This window comes from Zonotrichia albicollis, chromosome 6 (assembly GCF_047830755.1).
Source record: "Zonotrichia albicollis isolate bZonAlb1 chromosome 6, bZonAlb1.hap1, whole genome shotgun sequence".
NCBI lineage: Eukaryota > Metazoa > Chordata > Aves > Passeriformes > Passerellidae > Zonotrichia > Zonotrichia albicollis.
This window is the reverse complement of record NC_133824.1, coordinates 37,546,289-37,565,563: the sequence shown is the minus strand read 5'-3', so window position 1 is coordinate 37,565,563 and position 19,275 is coordinate 37,546,289. Positions and strand designations below refer to the sequence as shown.

The window sequence follows — 19,275 nt, the reverse complement described above, 5'->3', positions numbered from 1 at the left end:
ATAATAGATGTGGACTCTTGAGCATTCTTTAAAAAATAAATTCAGGAAAGCCTTTCCCCTCCCAGAAATAATACGTCAGTTGTCACTCCAGGCTCCTGAATGAAGGTTAATTTAAATCAGGATGAATCAAAATCAGTTCCTGCATATAAACGATTAAAGTATGCTGATTGATTCCTTTCACTGAGAAGCCACTTGGAGCTTTTTGCCGTTTTCCTCCCCTGCCCATAAAGCTCCAACCAAAAGTGTCTGCTTTTGTGTAGGAATTGATCCTGTAGACTGCAGGCATTTGGAAGATGGAGGCTGTTAGGCCTAATTATTATTCAGGACATTACTTAAATCTTTAATTTCTCCACTGTTTTTCCTGTATTCCTCTTTCTCTGATAAACAAGCTAGTGCAAGCAGATTTCAGTACTTTTGACAGGAGACTAATAATTTTAATCAGATCTATGGGTTATTTCACAGATAGTTAGCCTTTTTTTTTTCTTCATGACAAATCATAGCAAGGAGGCTTTCCCCCTGCCCCAAAAAATTCTCTTATTACTGTTCCAGTTAAGTTTACAGTGCTGGTTTAGTTAAGCTCGTGTATTTCTTTCCATAATAACCATGGATGTTTCTTTTCTTAAGGATTTATAACTTGTGCAAAAAAATGTCTGTCTTCAGGTTGCTCTGTGTTCCAGCCAGAACACTGTATTTTTACCTTAATTTGAACTAGCTTTGTTACTCAAAATAGAGGAGGGCAAAAAAGGGAAAACTTGACATGTTGTGCATTCTTGAAAATCCCTTACAAGCATGCAGTTAAAACATGACATTTTATGGCTTGTTAGAGTCTCATGTCCAGTGCTCTGTTGTGCCTTGTGCTGCAAAAAAAAATGTCAGAAGAGCCTAGATGTTAGGCTAGAGAAAGGTGGGAGAGGAGGGATGGAGAGGGCTGCCCTAGCTAATTGCAGACTCAAAGGTGAGTGACTGGCCTAGGGGGAGGTGATGAGAAATGCCTCTTTCTCTGGGCAAGCTTCACAGGTGGCTTCAGCTGGCTGGTTGCTGCTGTTCTTTGCTCCCTCTGTTTAAGCATCCCTTGCTGCAGAAACATTGGTAACACTGATTATTTGCTAAGGTAACTGAAAGGTTTTGAGTTTTCTCTTTTTTTTCCTTGTTAGAATGCTAATGTCAACACCAGGGTGGGCACCAGAGAAGTGCTTCATTTGGCAGTGGTATGGTTTTAAATGGACTCACTTAGACCACAGAACATCAGTCCTGCTGTAGGAGCAGCTTCTTACATTGATTTCCAAACTCCCAATTCAGGATCTTGATGTATTGAGAGATCCCCAAACCAGAGCACATTTCCTAAAATTCTTGGCAATTCAGCACCTGCTGCCTGATAAAGGACAGAAACCTCTTTGAAAAGGATGCAAAAATTGTATTTGCTTTTCTGTGGCTTGGTGTCTGCTCCTGTGATGGACCATGGGATTCTGTGGGGCACACAGAGGGAAGAAAACCTTTACCTCCTTAGGTGTTCAGTATACTCTGAAGAGTTCACTGAGAAGATCGGCTGTGTGATACTTGAGGGATTGCAGGGACAGCCTGTTGTCAGGACAAGGTGGTGACAGGCTGTGTTGTTTTAGAAAAGTCCAACCAAGAGAGAAGTGCTTTGAAGGAAGGCTGCCTGCATTCAGATTGTTCTCCATGTTGTCTTAGTGCATCTTCATCCTGCTGACCCTTCCTTTGTGGTGCAGCTACTTTGCTAATACCACACAGTATTAAACCTTTGAGTAACATTGAGCTTGGTGCCTGCTAATGAGCTGAAATGTAGAGATGCAATTTTCCTGTGACAAGTTTGTGAATTTGAAAGTACTAGTTTTGTACAGCAGTCTCTGTGAGCCCAAGAGTAAACACGCATCACCTATGAAATTAAATGACATTATTTTTTGGGAAGAGACTCTTGAGTTGGAGCTTCTTTAATATCATAGAAAAGCCATGAGGGCTCTTTGGTTTACAGATTTTTTTTTTCCTTCCTCTGAATGCATTGAGAGTGCAGGCTGAAATTTTAATGGAAGGCCTGAGGACAGGAATTTTGTTCCATGATAATTTAAGGGATGTTTTCTCATCCTTTTAACCTGCTTTGAGGGTTGAATAGGACTTAGCTAGTTTTGTCTCCTTTGTTTTTTCTTTTAAGTAACTTTCACGGTCTAATTGTCTAATGGTCTAATCTCCTTTTTAGTCTGCACTCACATATTTCAATAGCCACATGATAAGGCCCAAAGTCAGTTCTAATAGCCACGTTTTTCTTTGTTCAACAGTCTATATTTTGTCTGTCTTTATTCCTGTAGAGCTGGATGCAGGTGGTGCAAGCTGAGCAGGATCAGATGAGCTAGATCAGACAACTGATTTGACCTGACCAAAAATGAGTATTTGGCCATATCAGTTTCACAGTGTGATTCAGCATCTGGTTGTGCAGACAGGTTTTTTAAGGCTACTTTTCTCTGTCTTTAGTTGTTTGTCAATAGCTGCTTCCCCACACAGTCTGAGTTGCCACAAATTACAGCCTGACTTGTTAAGGAAAACCAAAATGAGTGGCAATTTACATTCATAGGTTGTCCTCTGAACTGGGGCAGCTCTCAGCTACTGCTGCTGCTTTTTCAGGAGCTGTCAGTCTGTCCTGGTTGCTGGAGCTGAGGAAGCTTTGAGAAGGCATCTGGGGACATGACTGTGCCTCAGCCACTCTCATGTGAGCTGTGTCAGAAACCTGCAGAGTCACCTGCATATGGAGTCTTTTATTTCACCTAGAAAACTTGTTGGACCTCACACTCAGGTGTATGTGGATTGTGATACAAGTGATCAATGTCTGTCTGTCTGTCTATATCTGCATGGTTATTATATTATTATATTCCCCTCTTTAGTGGGATAAACTGCTCATGATTACATATGCTGCTGTGTAGGTGCTGTGACTGCCCTGGAACTGGAGATCTGCATAAATTGGGGTGGAGGATGCACATGGCGATCAGAGCATGTTAAGGTTAAGTGTGTTGTGAGGGACATTTGCTGGTGATAGCTGTAGAGCTGCCTGTTCCTCCTTGGCTGAAATGATGGCCCAGCTGTGGGTAAAGCAGCTCCAGAGCCTCTGCAGTTTGCAGGGGGGAGAGCAAGATCCCCCTGCAGAGGAACATGACAGCAATTACAAATGTAGTCCCTACATCATCCCTGAAGTGTGGACAGGAGTCTCTCTCATAAAATAAAGCATAAAGTTTAAGTGTGTTTTCACAATCCACATTCATTTACTTCCTTAGTGGCTCCTACTGTGGTTGCACAGTGAGTGCTGTCTTCTGAGGGGAGCTAAGGGTCTGAGATAAGCCAGGTTATGAAACATCTGGCTCAGCATTGTGCAGGACTGAATAGATGTCTCTTTACCATGTTTTTCTGGATCTTCAGTGTTAGGAGGACTTAGCTCAGATGCAGCTCCATGCTCTTGCCCAGCTGGTGCCCATCTGGAGCTCCTGTTGATCTAATACTGTGCAGGGAGCCTGGGGAGGTGATGGGTCCAAGGCACAGATCCCTGGTTATGTTTGAGAGCTCCCTCAGGGCAAAGGCTTCCTCACACAGACCCATGGCCCAAAAGGCTGTCATGGCATTGGGAAGACAGTGTGTTTCTCTGAGAACCCTGAGGCAGCTGTGTTGTGTTTGCATGTGGAACTTGCAGGATGCATATGTGGTGCTGGGTAATGTTTACCAGCTGTGAACTGGCTGTTCTCTTCTCACCAGACCATTTCTCTTGTAACTGTACAATCTCAGCTTTTTGTGCAGATATTATGTGATTTGCTACACTTTGATGTGGTCCTTTCCAGTTGGTACGTGCTGTTAATCTATTGTGAGTCTATTCAGGCTACTTACATTGCCCATAGGTGGAGTGATAGGGAAACTGGGACATGAATGGGAATGGGGAAAGAAAAATTCCAAAAATGTAATGTCTTTCTAAGACTTCATGGATTTGTGATTTATTTTTTTGACAGAAACAGATTTCAGGACACTTGACTTCATTCTTTTTTTCTCTATGGATTTGCAAAAGGAGGTGAAGCTGTGCTCATTGCAATATAGGATATTAACTTGTAGCAACTGACCACACAGGGATGATACTCAGTTCTAAATGCTTATAACAATCAGGTACTGCTCAGCTTTGGGAGACAATGGTAAATACACAAAACTTGTGAGATGGTTTCATGAAGGACTTATGTTGTGCCCTGTGGACCTGGAGTTTGATTTGCTTTAATAAGTGTGTAAAAGTTTTGGGAGTAAACACTGGTGTCTGTACCCTGCTGTATGCAATGTACCATTGTACCATTACAGGCTTTGCAAAGAGCTGCTGTCCCTGCGTGTCCTGTGGCCTCATTTGTGTGTGTGTGTGTCTCTTTCAGATACATGTACTGGACTGACTGGGGTGAAACGCCCCGGATAGAGCGGGCAGGGATGGACAGCAGCATGCGCAAGATCATTGTTGATTCCGACATTTACTGGCCAAATGGGCTCACGATAGATCTCGACGAGCAGAAACTTTACTGGGCTGATGCAAAACTGAGTTTCATTCATAGGGCAAATCTGGATGGTTCCTTTAGGTAAGCTCTCTGGTCTATAATAAGATGTAAGTAATTTCTCACTTTCTGTGTTCATTTTGAAATAAGACTTTTTCTCCCTAGTAATCTAGAATAATGCAAATACTTTCCAATTTTTAAAAAATGCAATTCTTAATTGCCTTGCAAAAAATAACCTCACATACTATAAAACTGGTTTTAAGAGTAAGACTGTTTGTATCAGTATTTCACTATAAACTGTTCACAGCCTTCTTGTACAGCAGGGTTCTTCTTTTTTAGGCTCTTACTTGTCTTGAAAATAGTTGGGGATGCTGATTCTTGACCCTGGACAATATAACATTTAACTTGTCACTGGGATTTTACAGTATTGTTAATGGTTTTTTTTACCAACAAGAAATACACATTGAGACACACTTGTCCATGGCCCCATCCACAGAAGTCCTTTATGTCATGCCTATTAATTAACCAATTTTGGGTTGTTTCAAACCACAAGCACTTAGGAAGCAGATTTCCTAAAGCTTGCTGGAAAGCACAGGGTGGAAATTTTTTGGTGGCTGCTGTCCAAGTGTGCTGTTAAGTTTTGGCTTCTGTAGACATGAAGAAATGACACTTCAGGCAGGGCAGACTTAGGCATTTGAGATTGCATCTTCAGTTCTGTGCAGTGCTCAGTGGGCAGGGTGTGTTGGACCTGAAGGGTGAGTGTCACATGCAGTAAAATGTCCTGCCAAAGTAATCTCTGCACTGGTGTCTGGCTTTGGTCTTCAGGTAGTTTTAAATGACATTTTCATGATTTCATAACATTTTAAATGCCTGTGTCAATAAAATTGTTTTGCCTTGGTGAAAAGTTGGAGGAGCTCTATTTTACACATTTCTGTGTAATAGAATAATATGCCTTCCCCCCCAAAAAATTTTCCATGGTGTTTCTCACTCAATTTTTTTTACTGAGTTGCATTCTATGCCTGATTTTCACAGTCATAAAAGAGCAATAGCAATATTGACATCCTTTATAAAACACTCTCAAGTTCCTTTGAGAGCACTGTGTAAGAGCTGGATAATGGTGGCATTGTAGTAAGTGACAAGTATTGACTGACAGTCCAGAGTGGAGACAGGGAAAAGGCCTTTGTGGAAGGCAGAGGTAGCTCCCACTCTGGCTGCAGGTTCCTAGATAGAAGGAAAGATTTTCAAATGATTCAGCGCAGAGTATGTTTCTCTGATTTGGGGGAGAGTGGCAGAGTTTGAGGTTTCCAGGCTGTTTCTGGGGTTTTCATGCACAAATTGTACAGACTTTACTTGCATGTGTGTGTAAATGTTGAAGTTGTAATTGGCAAGTAAAATCTATTCTGCTCATTTTAAGGTAGAGAAAAGCCACCTGAAAGGGAGCAAGGCTTTGAATGCACTAATTCCAGCAATCTATCCAAATTACTTTGTGATAGATCCATGCCCCACCTCCCAAAGAGATTTCTGTTTGACCATAAATCAAATAGTGTTTTAGTAAATAATAATGTATTTTGCATTAAGAAAAATTTGGCTCTCTTGCATATTTTACTGAGGTGCTACAGCATGTAAATGCACACTTGAGGTCAGAATATCCCTGTACAGGGTGCATTATGGAGGTCTGACTGCATGCAAACTTTTAGGTATTGTCCAGCATAATAACTCTGAAAGTGTTATGGATGTTGATAATAGGCCATGAAGATTGATCTGAATCATAACTCCTTTTAAATGAAATTTTTATTTATTCCCTTTTCACTGATCGGTGTTGAAACAGATGTCTGTGAAGTTGGGACTCCTGGATTCTGGTGTTAAAGGTGCATTTCAGTAAGGGCTCAGATGGTAACTTCTGAAGTTGTTTCTGTTCCTTAAACATGGAGCAAGTTTCACTCATCCATGACAATAAAGAAATTTGTGATGTTTCAAATGCTTCCACCCCTCCCATCCCAGAATCCATTCAGGATTACCTCAAAATCTAAATAAAAAGGAAATTTGCATTCCATGTGGTGGATTAATGTTACTGGAGCAATCTGCCTCTTAGCAAGCTTCAATTTGCACCCACATTTTCTGGAACTATTTCAAGGGATGTAATTACAGGAGAAAGGGAGACTTGATATCCAAGAATGATGGAAATAGGGGCAATACATAGTGGAAAGCAGCTGTTATGATATTAGGATACAGCTGTCCGGTTTATCTCGGCTGTTTGAGGGGCCTGGAAGGCCCGGGGTGGCCTTGGGGCAGCCCACGTATCGAAGGACGAGAAGAGGCTTCAATTCTTCTTTCTGGTTTTATGTTTATTAATTGTTTATCTAAAAGATGTTCTTTCAGCCGAACAAAGATCTGCTCAGCAGTCAGCCATGGGCACACTGTCTCTGCCCTCCGGGGCAGGCACCTATCTTTATACCCATTGTGATGTGTACAATATTTATCATTTTTCCCCAATACCATCTACTCTTATAACTCGGTGTACTCTTAGTAATAACCAATCCAAAGGTGCCACCGTGGCCAAAGAAGATGGAGGAGAAGAGGAAGAAGAAGGGGGACAGGACACACCCCAATTCCTCCATCTTACTCCTCTAAACCCCCCTGTACATAAATCTTAAACCTTGTGTCTCACTCTCTAATTAACTAATCCCTTCACCATTCACCCTGTGAAGCCCTCATCCTTGTCGTCTCCTGTGTAGGGTTAAAGTCCAGCTACCAGACACTTCTGGCAACATTCCAGGAGTCCCGAGCCCCCCCAGGGTCTCGGTGGCTCAGCATCTCAGGACTGAGATCTTGAGATCCGACATACAGCCACTGCTGTTATTAGTGAAGAGGAAAGAGCAATGGTAACAGTGGAAAGTGAAATTAGTATTTGTATTTATTCTGTTGTGTTTTATGGTAACAAGTAGTGGTAATTAGAGAGAATTTTTGGAACAGTTTCAATTTTATCTCTAGAAGAGAAATATTATGAATAATTTTGTTTTCTCGTGTATATTCTGGTACTTTTGTGCATGTCTCAGTCTGTTTTAGACTCGTCCATGTCTGAATATATAGCAAGAATTTTGGGGGTGTTTTTTATTCCCTTCTACCCTGGAAAATGCAGATAATCACCTGTGCTGCTCAAAATGAAGCAGAGTCCTTTCCCTGCCAAATGTTAGCTGTTTTTTTTTTCCTTAAACATCTTCAGTGGAAAAAAAATGAATGCAGATTTAATAGAGTTATAAGAAAATTAAGTTCCTTATTTTCCTTCAGGGTGACACTGAGACTTTAGCTTTCTCAAAGTCATATGATGAAAAATTTTGAATAGTGCTTTGCTGTGTCACAACACTGGTTTGAAAGGTGTGTGCATACCTTTGTGTATACATAAAATGCATGGGTTTGTGAAAACTGAGTACCTGAGAGTTTTGACTGAGGAATTGTCCAGTGTCTTTTCTCTGGCTTAGTAAATATCTTCAAAACTATTAAATCTAAATTTATTGCAACTGGTATAAATTTTGGGATCCTGTGAAAACATGTTAGAAATGTCATGGGTTTTGTGGCTTCCAGTTCATCTAATTCTCAGAGGTGTGGCAGTATGTAATTGGAAAACCACCTCAAATGTTTCAGATTTGTATTAATTATAAATATTTAGTTTTAGGAAAAATATAACTGACCTTTGCTCTACATTAAAAAATAATCTGAAAAATACTTCCTTCTGCTGCAAAATTAAGAGAGGGGTCATTTAATGAGACTCATAGGTCATTTCTGCCTTTTTCTCCTAGAAGAAGAGACTGAGTGCAAACTGAAGTTCTGGGCAAAGATGTCATATACTGCTTTAATCAGAGGAGCACTCTTTGGACCTTATTTCCTTGGAAAGTCACTTGTGTTTGGGTATTTGCACTCCTGAAGTTAAGGAACTTAAGGGGTCAGTGTAGAGCCTGAATCAGATACTTTGATGTTCTGAAACTCAATATATTTGTGTCCTTATTGCTATGAAGGGGTAAAACCTTATTTTACATTTTTCAGACTGCTTGTCACTTTTATCACCAGGCAAACCTCTTGGTCCCATGAATTTGTTGAAAGACGACAGTTCCTACGTGAATTTCTACAGAGCCAAATTTTTTCATGTGTGTGTGGTAACAAGTGGAAGCAATCAATTTTTTAATCCTTACTCTTTCTCCCCAAAAGGCAAAAAGTTGTGGAAGGTAGCCTCACGCACCCGTTTGCCCTGACGCTGTCTGGGGACACTCTGTACTGGACGGACTGGCAGACGCGCTCCATCCATGCCTGCAACAAACGGACGGGAGAGAAGAGGAGGGAGATCCTGTCTGCTCTCTACTCACCCATGGACATCCAGGTCCTGAGCCCCGACCGACAGCCCTACTGTACGTCCTGCTTGCCCCCAAACCCCTGCTTGGCTGCTGCTTCTCTGGCAGGGAAAATGTCAATCAGCAGAGTGGTCAGTGTGGAGTTTAATGTTCTGCACACTTGTCAAGGGGTTGGTTCCTAAAGGTAGAAGTGCTTGAATCCTGTGCCTTGCTTTGAGTATTCCGGCCCCAAGTGGTGTGAGCTCACTCACTGCCCCAGCTGGTAGCAAAATCCAGTGCAGTATTCAGTGACTTGTTTTGGTTTGGAATATTTGAACGAGGATGATACCAACTTACTTGGCATCTTTTTAATGCCATTGCTTTAAAGGCATCTGTAAGAAATGCTTATTATTACTTTTTTTTAATAATTAAAATTGCCACAAAATATATAATGTTCATGTTGTACTTATAAGTGCCATTTTTGCAGTCCAAACTTGATTGTGGTTATCTTCAGTACATATCAAATAGTTTGTGCACATCTTAGTATGGAAGGGTTTTAGTTTTGAGCTTTCATGTAGACACACACGTGCCTCTATTTTTCTATAGATTCTCTGGTGCTACTTCAAAGGAAGTAGAGTATTGAAAATTGAGTAGGGCTGCATGTATTTTCTATGTTCACATGATTCCATGTGGCAGCTGGTTTTGGAGGTTTTGGAGTTTTTTAGGATTGTGAGAATAGGACTTAAAATCAGTGTTGTGAAATGTATATAATTGAGTAGCTCTGGGAAGAATCAAGTCTTGTCCAGAGGAAATACTTTTGCCGTTTGGACTGGCTTCTTTCTTTATGCCAGCTGTAAAATCTGCTTCCCTAAAGATAGTATTTGTTATTCCAATGAAGTTAATAGGATATGAGTAAACAGGCCTGAAAGTAAGCAAAAGGAGTTTGGAGCTCATTGTGGGGATGGAACATGTGCAAGTTTTCCTTGAGATTACTGGGTATGCACAGCACCCTGGTCTGTGTCACAGCTCCACATAAGAGTTTGTGCTGAATTCTTGTCATTGCTTTTAGCTCCAGGAATGTCCCAGCCTTGGGTCATAGTATTTGAGTCAGTCACAAAGAAAATAGAGCACACAGAGAAACAGCATATGCTGAAAATAGCTCAGATGCCATTGACTTCATTAAGATCAGGCTTGGATTCCTTCCTTACCAGTTTGTTTTTTTTTCCTGTGAGTGTCAGTGGAAGTAACAAAAGTCAAATTAGCCAGACACTTTGTGCTTTTATATTAAAGTAGTTCAGATGATGATTGAAACTACAGTTTTGCAGAAATCTTGAAAAGGTTGCAAGTATTTTTTATAAGGGGCAATGTTTATCCATAATTACCTATTCATATGGTTTCATGTCTTGCTGCCATTTTTTTCCCCATTAAAGGAGGAAGGAGTGGTCAGTTGTCATGTGTCCGTCCTTGTCCTGTACATGCAACAGCAGGAATTTGTAATGTAGGAATTGTACAAATTCTTGTTTTCTTTCATAGAACTGATTGTCCCGTCAGTTGCATACATCTCAATTTAGGTGCCCCTGGAGTTAAGATGCTGGGAAGGGGGGGGAAATCAAGCATTTCATGTTGTGAGTCCTCTGTTTTTTAGCACTAAAGCTTATGCCAGTCATTTGGGTCTGTAATTTCTCCCTCAAGGAGAAAACAGAGCTTATGGGCTTCTAGAAAACTTAGACTAAATGTGCTTTGTTTCTTGAAGTTCACACTCCATGTGAGGAAAACAACGGTGGTTGCTCCCATCTGTGCCTGCTGTCTCCAAGGGACCCCTTCTACAGCTGTGCCTGTCCCACTGGTGTGCAGCTGGAAGATGATGGCAGGACGTGCAAAGCAGGTAGGAACTTGGCTTTTTTCTACAGTCACAGCGTTGCTATGGTTTGGGTTCACTGCTTCAGAGCTGATCCTTGAAGAATTGAGTTGAGAGGAGCTGCCTGATAAACTGAAATGCTATTTTGCATACAAACCTCCCACTAAGCTATCAAAGACAGAGGTTTTTATGAACTAAAGTTATCCCTTGTAGTAGAAATCAGAGATTTTTGCCTGTGTTTAGGGTTGACAGTTTTCTGGATTTTATTAGAAGTTAATGTAATCTTTCCATTTGGACAGTGGAGAAACTTCTGCTCCCTCCCATTTATTCTCCAGAACAGGTCTGTGATAAAGCAGTGGTGGCTGAGTTGTTAACTGGGGAAATACTGCTCTAGATGGTGTCTCTGGGAAGAAGGAGAGGGTTGTGTGTCACCAATAAAAAGCTGTTTACAGAAGAATAGCTAGAGCATACCTTTTAATTAAACAGTGTAACTAGATGCATATTTTGTATTCACAGGTTGAATGAGCCTTGTGGTATACTTTGAAATCTTATTTTTTTCACTGATTGATAAGTCTTTTTTAAAGTTGCATCTTAGAAAAGCAGGCAACTAACACTGATATGGTGATAGAACATAGGAGGGAAGGTTTTGGAGAGTGTTCTGCTGACTCTGCCACCTGTCTCCAGTGTGCTTTTGAGTCTAGTCAAATAATATAATCATTTTCTGATGTGGTTTGATTCCTCTGTGTACTAGAGCACGCATAAGAGATGCCTTTCAATTGTGAACCAGAAGCACAATTTAAACACTGACTCTCCAGGGTTTAAGGGCCGGTTTTATTAGCTCATCCTACTCTAATTGAAAGGCTTATAAGGTAGTTTTGCAGCTGCTAAGAGACTTTTCCCTTTACTCCTTCCAGCTTTGGAAAGTTTCCCTTTCACAGCTTTTAAAAACCCCTCACTGAATGCTCAGGACAACCTTTTAGAGGTTCATATTGACCTCATGTTTCTGGCAGTGGGAATGAAGGTCAGCCTGCTTTTGGCATTTTGGCAGATAGCACAAGCAGGACCAACTGCTTATACTGTGCTTTCACCTTTCCATTGTCAGGCCAGACAGTTTGCCAAGGGTTTTCTGTCAAAGGAGGGCAAAAAAGTGGGATGAGAACAGGAAATCTGGTTTTGCATAAGAATGTAGCTTTTTCGCTCAGTTTTATGGATTATTTCTTTCCCAAGCTCCACATCTTTTGTTGCCCTGTCTGCCTTATGCCAACATCCATGCGCTTCTCTTTCCCATCTTGCTAATTAACTCCTTGGTTGCAAGGAGCTGACTTTTTGTTCTCCACACGAGCCCTTTGTAGTGGCGATGTAGCAGGAGCTGCAGACCCACGGGTGTTGACCACCTCTTCACTTTGTTCCTCTTGGCTTGGGCAGAGGTGCAAAAGCGCAGAGTCACTTGGGCATGTGAGCTGCTTTGATTTCAGGCTGCTAAGTGAATCTCACAAAAGCTGCTGGGGGTTTACCTGCAGAAGGGAAAAGCATTTTATTCTCAAAATCCCTGTCCACATGGGGAGTTTACTGGTGCAAATGTAACTATAGAATGGTATTTCTGTATATGTCTATCAGAAAGAATTCTTGAGGAGAAAAGCCCTGGGGTGCTTAGGTGATTTTAGCTCTCGTGAATATTGAAGTAAACATACATTGGTAATGTTCAGATGAGAGCACTCTGTAGCTCTTTACAAATGGTAAAGGGCCTAGGTAATTAACAAAAAATATGAATTCAAGGACAGGCTGTTCCAGTATTTGTCTTGCTGAGTTACATCTGTATATCATGAAACTCTGGAACTCTGGATTTTTATGCTGTGACTAAACTAATCATTGATATGCTGGAGCCTTAAGTATTGTGCCTGTGTTGGAATATAATTAATTTTCCTGTAGTTTTGTACTTTTGGTGTTCGTTCTTGCTTTCTCTCTGGTTCTAAAGAGTTACTCTGATAAATTTTTAAAAATTGCCTTTACAGTAAATATCCATCACTAATAATGGATGATAGATAGATAGATATATAGATAGATAGATACATACATACATAGCAACGGGCATCAAGTGTATGTTCTCCTCTGGGAATGTGTATATCTTTTGTGGAGGTAAATAGATAAATTTATTGTTTTGCAGACCCATGGTGCTAGGTCTGTTTTCCTCTGTTGGCTTGAAAATGTTCTGCACTACCTTGAAGTTCCCATATCAACAAGCAAGGGAGTTATAACTTTGGGAAGTAAATCAGATGCTCCTAGCAAAGTGAACATTCAAACTCTGGTCTTTGAAATTACTTAGGAGGTTGTGTTGGACCACTGTGGTCTTGTTGGATGTGTCAAATACATGGTTTTAGATGGGTGTCTGAACCTAATCTTGCTGGCATAGAAGGTAATGAAGTCACAGTTTGTAAAGGCTGTCAGAGTGATGGTTCTGGTTGTGCTTGTGGGGGAGTGGCCTACTCAGTAGGAGCTGGTAACTGAATAGTGAAATTTCATGTTTCCAAATGGAACTTCTGTTCTCAGACTAGGTAGTTTTCTTGATCTGTGTTTTGTTTGGTTGTTTGTTTGTTTTGTTAATTTGTTTGAAAGCCTTTTCTGAGCTAACTTGAGCAATTGCATGAATATTTGAGAAAGGAACCAAAATTTGGTTGCAGTCATTTAGAAGGGTTGTGTAATTCTACCAGCAAATAGGCCAGTTAAAAGCAGAGCAAAAGAGGGGAAATTTCACAATCTTGGGGACCTTCTTTTAGTAATTTTGCTAATTTAGGACCATCCTGAATTTTTTTCTTGCTTTCATTGCTTAAGAATCACATTTATTTTCTTTATGAACAGAATTATTTTGATTCGTGACTCTTCTGTTTGTGTGCAATGTCTCCTTTCAAGAAGCTGTTCTTTCTCCTCTCCTGGAGTTCTCTTACTAGGATTTAGTGAGTTCTGTAGGTCAGTGGTAGTTTGTAGTGTTGTGAGAAAGACAAATGTATTGATGGCTGTCTTGTCTCCAGCAGCAAATTATTTGCTCCATTTTTACCTGGGAGATATTTCAGGTGATACCTATCACCTCTTTTGAGCAGATAGACTTTCCTCGTGCTTCTCATTGTGCACAGTGAATGACATGGATTTATCTGTTTCTTACTCCAACTTGTACCACTTGAAGTGAATGTTTCCAGATAAAATGGAGCTGGGTGTTTGCACCCTGTTCTGCCTGTGTGGAGCAGGTTTGTTTTGCTTTGCTGCGCAAAGCTCAGCAGTCTCAGAATACTGGATGACTCCCTCTGCTTTTTCCTTCCTTCTGTGGCTTGACCATGTGGTTCAGGTCAGTCACATTCAGGGAAGTTTAGATGTTTTTTGTGTATCTTTTGCCAGCTAACTGTGATTAAACCCTGATCCCAGTCTCCTGTACGGCAGCTATGTGTCTGCATCCTTCCAAGACTGAGCTGGTTTTTGTAAACAGCATTCAGCAGCATGTTTCTCTTATGTTTCTGGAAAATATATAAATTCTTTCTGCTGTGTTCAGTATCACTGGCATACAGCTATCACTGCAGGCCTTCTAAAGGAATGCCAAAACCCTCATCTTTTTTCTAAGTGGATATATTTCCTGTAAGCAGTCACTTCCTGAATTCCCTCTGCCTGTCAGAGTTGCATTTCCAAAAGTTCTTATTCTCGTTGCACATAATTTTCTGATATCATAGTATCAAGTTAGTCAAAATATATGAACTAGAATTACTTGGATAGCATTTTAAAACCTATTATCCAGGGCTGATACCTGCAAAATATTTTCAGTATTCCACACCTCACTCTCAAAAGTCTTTACTAGCTTGGCTCTGCCTGTGAAGCTGTAATAGGTAGGATAAACTGGGACTTCGGCTAATGTTCTTTTTTATTCTATTTTTAAACTTCAGCAAGGACACTCAGAGCTACACAATGTCAGAATTAGTCCAGATTCATGCAGCTTCTGGATGCCTAGTTTTAAAAAAAATATTTTTCAGGATTTTGTTTTATTTCTCATTAGATATGTAATGCTAGCTGCAGTATATAGATAAAATATTTCAGTAAATGCTACAGAATTTTGCTTTACTCATTATACAAATTCATTGCAGCAATTTCACATGGCCTGAATATTATTAATTCTTGATCCATTTTACATATTTAAATTCCTCTGTAACCAAATTTAAATCTCTGTTAAGAGGAACCCTTTTTTATTTGCTTCCACATAAAAACACAAACCAAAACAAGCCAAGCCTTTCTGTGACACTGGAATCTCTTTCTTGTAGATTTAGTTTTACTCTGATTTATTGTTTTTCCATTTGTGTTGGGAAAGGTCATGATTCTTTTGTTTGAAAGCAATGTGAGAGGCCTCTTGGTAAGAAGGCATAAGAGAGATTGAGATATAGACGTATCTGCATGCCATGCAAAGAGTAGATGACAAATGCAACATCCAGGTTTGCCAAAGTTTTGGAGGAATGCTTTTGATATTTTGAATTTTGCACAAAGAAGTGATGCCTGGAAGTAAGGGCAGTGCCAAGTAAAGTATGTTCCTTTAATACACTGGGCATTGGCTGAGTATAGCTCTAAGCCAGGCCGTGTCTGGACAATGTTCTTGATCACAGGGTTTAGTTTTAGGTCGTCCTGCAAAGAGCAGGGAGTTGGACTCAATAGTTAAGTAATACAACTTGAGATATTCTGTGATTCTAAGCAGACGAAGCAAAACTGTCCCCAGGAAGGGCTATAAAAGCATAAATGATCCTCTGCCATAGCTGAAGACCAAGAATTTGGCTGCAGAAGCAACCATATCCAAATGGTGCTTCGGCTTCTGCTCACACTGGTGTTATTACTGAACTCTGAAAAAGTGAATGCCCATGTGCTGGGGCACAGATTTGTGAGCTGATGCTACCCATGCAATGCTTGGTAATGAATTGCTCCTGTAAGGGGCCTTTCCTAAAGGCTGTTCAAAAAATATATTAGGGATAAATACCCACAATTGCATCAATTCTTGCTAGTTGCTTGCTTTAATGCTGAGGCAGCTGGCAGGTTTCACAGTGAGTCAGGTACCTGAATTCACAATTATCTTAGTGGCTTCTTTACTACAGCAAAACTACCCTTATAGAAAAAGGGGTTTGCACTGCTTGAGATGTGGAAATTAAACTCTTGCTGTGCATCAGCATGAGCATTCCTTAAAGCCAGCATGAGAACTGCTGCTGTATATTGAGCTTTAAGCATAATGTGAGTCAAATGAAAAAGTTACTCATTTTTAGAACCTTGTATATATTCAGTGGCAGGAGTTTGGTTGTTTTAAAGTGGTAACAAGGAGAATTTCTTCCCTCTTCTGCTCCCACTCCTCAAATGTACCTCAGTTGATGGGTCCTTTGTAGAAATCTGGCTCCTTTTAGGTATCTCAGTCTAGATGTTGTAACTAACCAGCTGCTTTTTTGCAATAATATTGTCCCTGCTATGTCAGAATGTCAGTGGCTTGTTGAGATGTGGTACATTGACCTCAACTCAGCAGAGGCATTTCTCCAGTGGAAGGCAACTGCTCTTTGCTGGAAAATGGGAGAGTTTGGCTGTGAGTTAGTCTTGTGTGATGTTAGAAGTTGTAGGGTTTCTGTGAGCAAGGTGTGACAGCTGCAGTTTCTCAAATAAATGAGGAAATTCTGTTCTCCCAAATGAAAACCAGAAAAAAGCCCCCACATTTTCATAACTGGAAGAGAAAATACTTGCTTCAGGTGTTTGAAGAGTCAGCTACCCTTTTCTATCCTGGATCCTGTTGTTGAGGCCATTGATCATGGTTGGCTGCCATTCCCAGTGTCTTATTTCTCTTTGCCATTCTGCACGTTGTGAAATAGAAAACTGTTTTTGGAGCCTGCTGGCTAATACTGCATAATATGTACAGTGGTTTTTTAATATGCAGGAGACATATTGAAGAATATTGAAGGAAGAAATGCTAAGGCACTTTCTTCTCATCTCCCATGTATTTCTGGTGCACATCATATGTTTTAGAAGTTTTGTCTGCAGTTCCTTGGTGAGCAATCAGGAATTTATTACAGCAACAAAGCCTCCAGGCAAGACAAGCTGGCAGACAAATACCTTCAGGGTGAAGTACTTATTTCATGCCATTTAACCACCAGAGAAGGTTTCTTTGCTGGTGTGTGTTCCTGATAAATAAGAGGAGTAGTATGGATTAATCCAGACTTTCTGATGAAGCAGATCAACCACTAATTTGAGAAGAACAGCCCTTTTGAAAAAGGGAAGGGTCAGGGAGATATATTTTATTTGGGATAACTGCTGTAGAATCAGTTCTTTCAAATACCTGAAAAAACTTCTGCTGACATTGTGTGAGTAACTATCTGGAGTATTCTAGCACTTAGAAGATGCTGGAAGAGAAACCTGGTGTATCAGTAGATAAATTTTGATTGCATTCTATCATTGATTTGGAGCTGTATTGGGAAGCAGCACTCATGTCCTGACTTTTTTGTCATGAGATACAAAGGCAAAAAGAAAACTGTATTTTACCTTATTGCCTAGACTGGATATCTGTCTCTCCCTGTTGACAACTCTGTGATTGAAATGCAGCTGTGGAAAACCTGTGGAAAAATGCAGCTTTTGGTTGCAAGGTGCTTTGATTTCTTAGGTGTCTTCTGCCCTCTGCGTGGTGTTAGGCTACTGTAGGGAGACTTTATCCAGAAGATGGATGACTTTTCTTCACTCCTTCTCTCCCTATTGCACTCCCAAAGGTGTACTGTAATTCCTGTGCTTATCCAGGAATTGTTGAAATTGCAAGTTTGTAATTAAAAACTGTTCAGTAATGGGTTCCTGAGAGTCTGGGAAATCTAGAGGGAAATCTACCTCTTCTCATTCCACTCCATTTAGTGAGTGGGTTTTTTCCCTTTCATTCATGTGTAGATCTTTGTTTTGAGTCTGTTTTCCCTTCCCTTGCTTTATTGAGTGTGTTATGTTGATGAATTTATTTGATTTATATGAGAAGATTACATTATTTTCTATTCATAGCAACTTTTATGCTTCTGAATGGGGACCACTTTGTGTAGCGACAAAATGAAACAGCCTCATATGGAAATGGCCTTATTTATAATTTCACTGGATAAAGGCCATTAGAAACATGCCATAAGGAACAAAGCTGGAGGGAGTGAGGAGCATTCTTGAAGGTCTGCCACATCATCTTCTAGTTCTGTTGTTGGTGGTTTTCCTGGGCTATGGTGAATGAACCTTTCTTTTCAAGCTTTGTTGGTGCATGTTTCAAATTGATGACTACTTTCCAGGACTCTGAAACTCTGTCTAGTTAGAGCTTATTTTTGTGGTTAGGGGTTTTTTGTTTTGGTTTTGTTTTTTTTTTTTCTTTTTGGTGTGTGCCTATAAAGGAAATAGCGAAGTTCTCCCTTTTCAGCTCTGTTGAGTCTCTGGATTGAATCTGGTTTTATGCTGCAAAAGAACCACACCCTGGGTCTGCACTGAAAAGGTTTATATGTAAACTTTGTTATCTTGCATTCTCTTTCTGCTGGGAACATACACAGGCAGTCTCCAAGACCCAGTGGTAACTGCTTAAGCTGCTGTGGCTTGACTGCTTCTTCCAGCACTGGGTGGCTGTCTCTCTGTTTTACTGCATCAATGTGAGATTGAGACTCTCCCTAGATTTGCAAACCCTAATTTCCAGCTGTTTGTATCTTTTTTGTCTGTTTTGTTTTGCTTTTTCCTTGATTGTGTCAGTTCAGAATTGAATTTTCTGGGCCTCCATCAGACTTGGCACATAGTAAATAATGCTTAAATTTCAAAGCATTGCACAGTTTTCAGTCTCAGAGAGGGCTCGTGGGGTGTAAATATTTATTTCTGTTTGTGTCAAGGATGACAGCAGTGCAAAGAAACTTAATATGTTCAAGGTCTCTTGCTGAATGGGAAACATCTGCAATTAGAAGTCAATAGAAGTGGGATTGTAGAAAACCTACTGTATTTTTGTTCATTTTTAAAACATATTAATTATGTATATTGTTGAGTTGTAATGAATTTTTGATTCTTGTCTCTGTGCATTTGAGGTGTTACTGCCAAAACTCTGTTTAACAGAAACTAGGTGGTAAAATGGATGTCAGTTCCAAAGCCAGTGATTCCTTGCTCTGAGCCAGTGGAGTTGCGTATCTCTAGCAGAGAGAGGTACATGTAAACTTTAAAACCTTTCTTTGTGATGAAACACCACAATCCAAAGCCTACCCTTTTTCTAGGAGTAGGGATTTTTGGCAGACTTTTTCTTGGCCCATCCTTCTTCCTATGGCTTGCAGTGAGCTGTTATTAAGAATTCTGTGCCAAGGGATGTTAATTTTTTTTTGTTAACAAAGAGTAGAAGCTGAGAGTATGATATCCATAAGGTAACAGATTTACCACTTAACATTTCCAACTTTCTGTTCTCTATTTTTAAAGCACACAGAGAATATAATACAGACCCCAGGGCAGGGTAAGACTTAGTTGCTCAAGTGCTTTGAGCTCTTTGGGTGAAAGCTGTGTGTAAGGGCAGCTTCTTTGCTTGGTACAGCAGTAGCCAGATGGCTGTGCTGAC

The 19,275-nt window shown here is 40.4% G+C and overlaps 1 protein-coding gene across 2 annotated transcripts in view; it reads left to right on the top strand.

The window, feature by feature from the left end:
* Positions 1 to 19,275, top strand: part of LRP5 (LDL receptor related protein 5) — a 133,010-nt gene that overhangs the window by 41,225 nt on the left and 72,510 nt on the right. For both annotated transcript variants that reach the window (XM_005491622.4, XM_074543240.1), the window contains exons 3-5: positions 4,404 to 4,601; positions 8,721 to 8,917; positions 10,593 to 10,724. In XM_005491622.4, the coding sequence (XP_005491679.1) occupies positions 4,404 to 4,601; positions 8,721 to 8,917; positions 10,593 to 10,724 (527 nt within the window). The remainder of the gene's footprint in view (positions 1 to 4,403; positions 4,602 to 8,720; positions 8,918 to 10,592; positions 10,725 to 19,275) is intronic.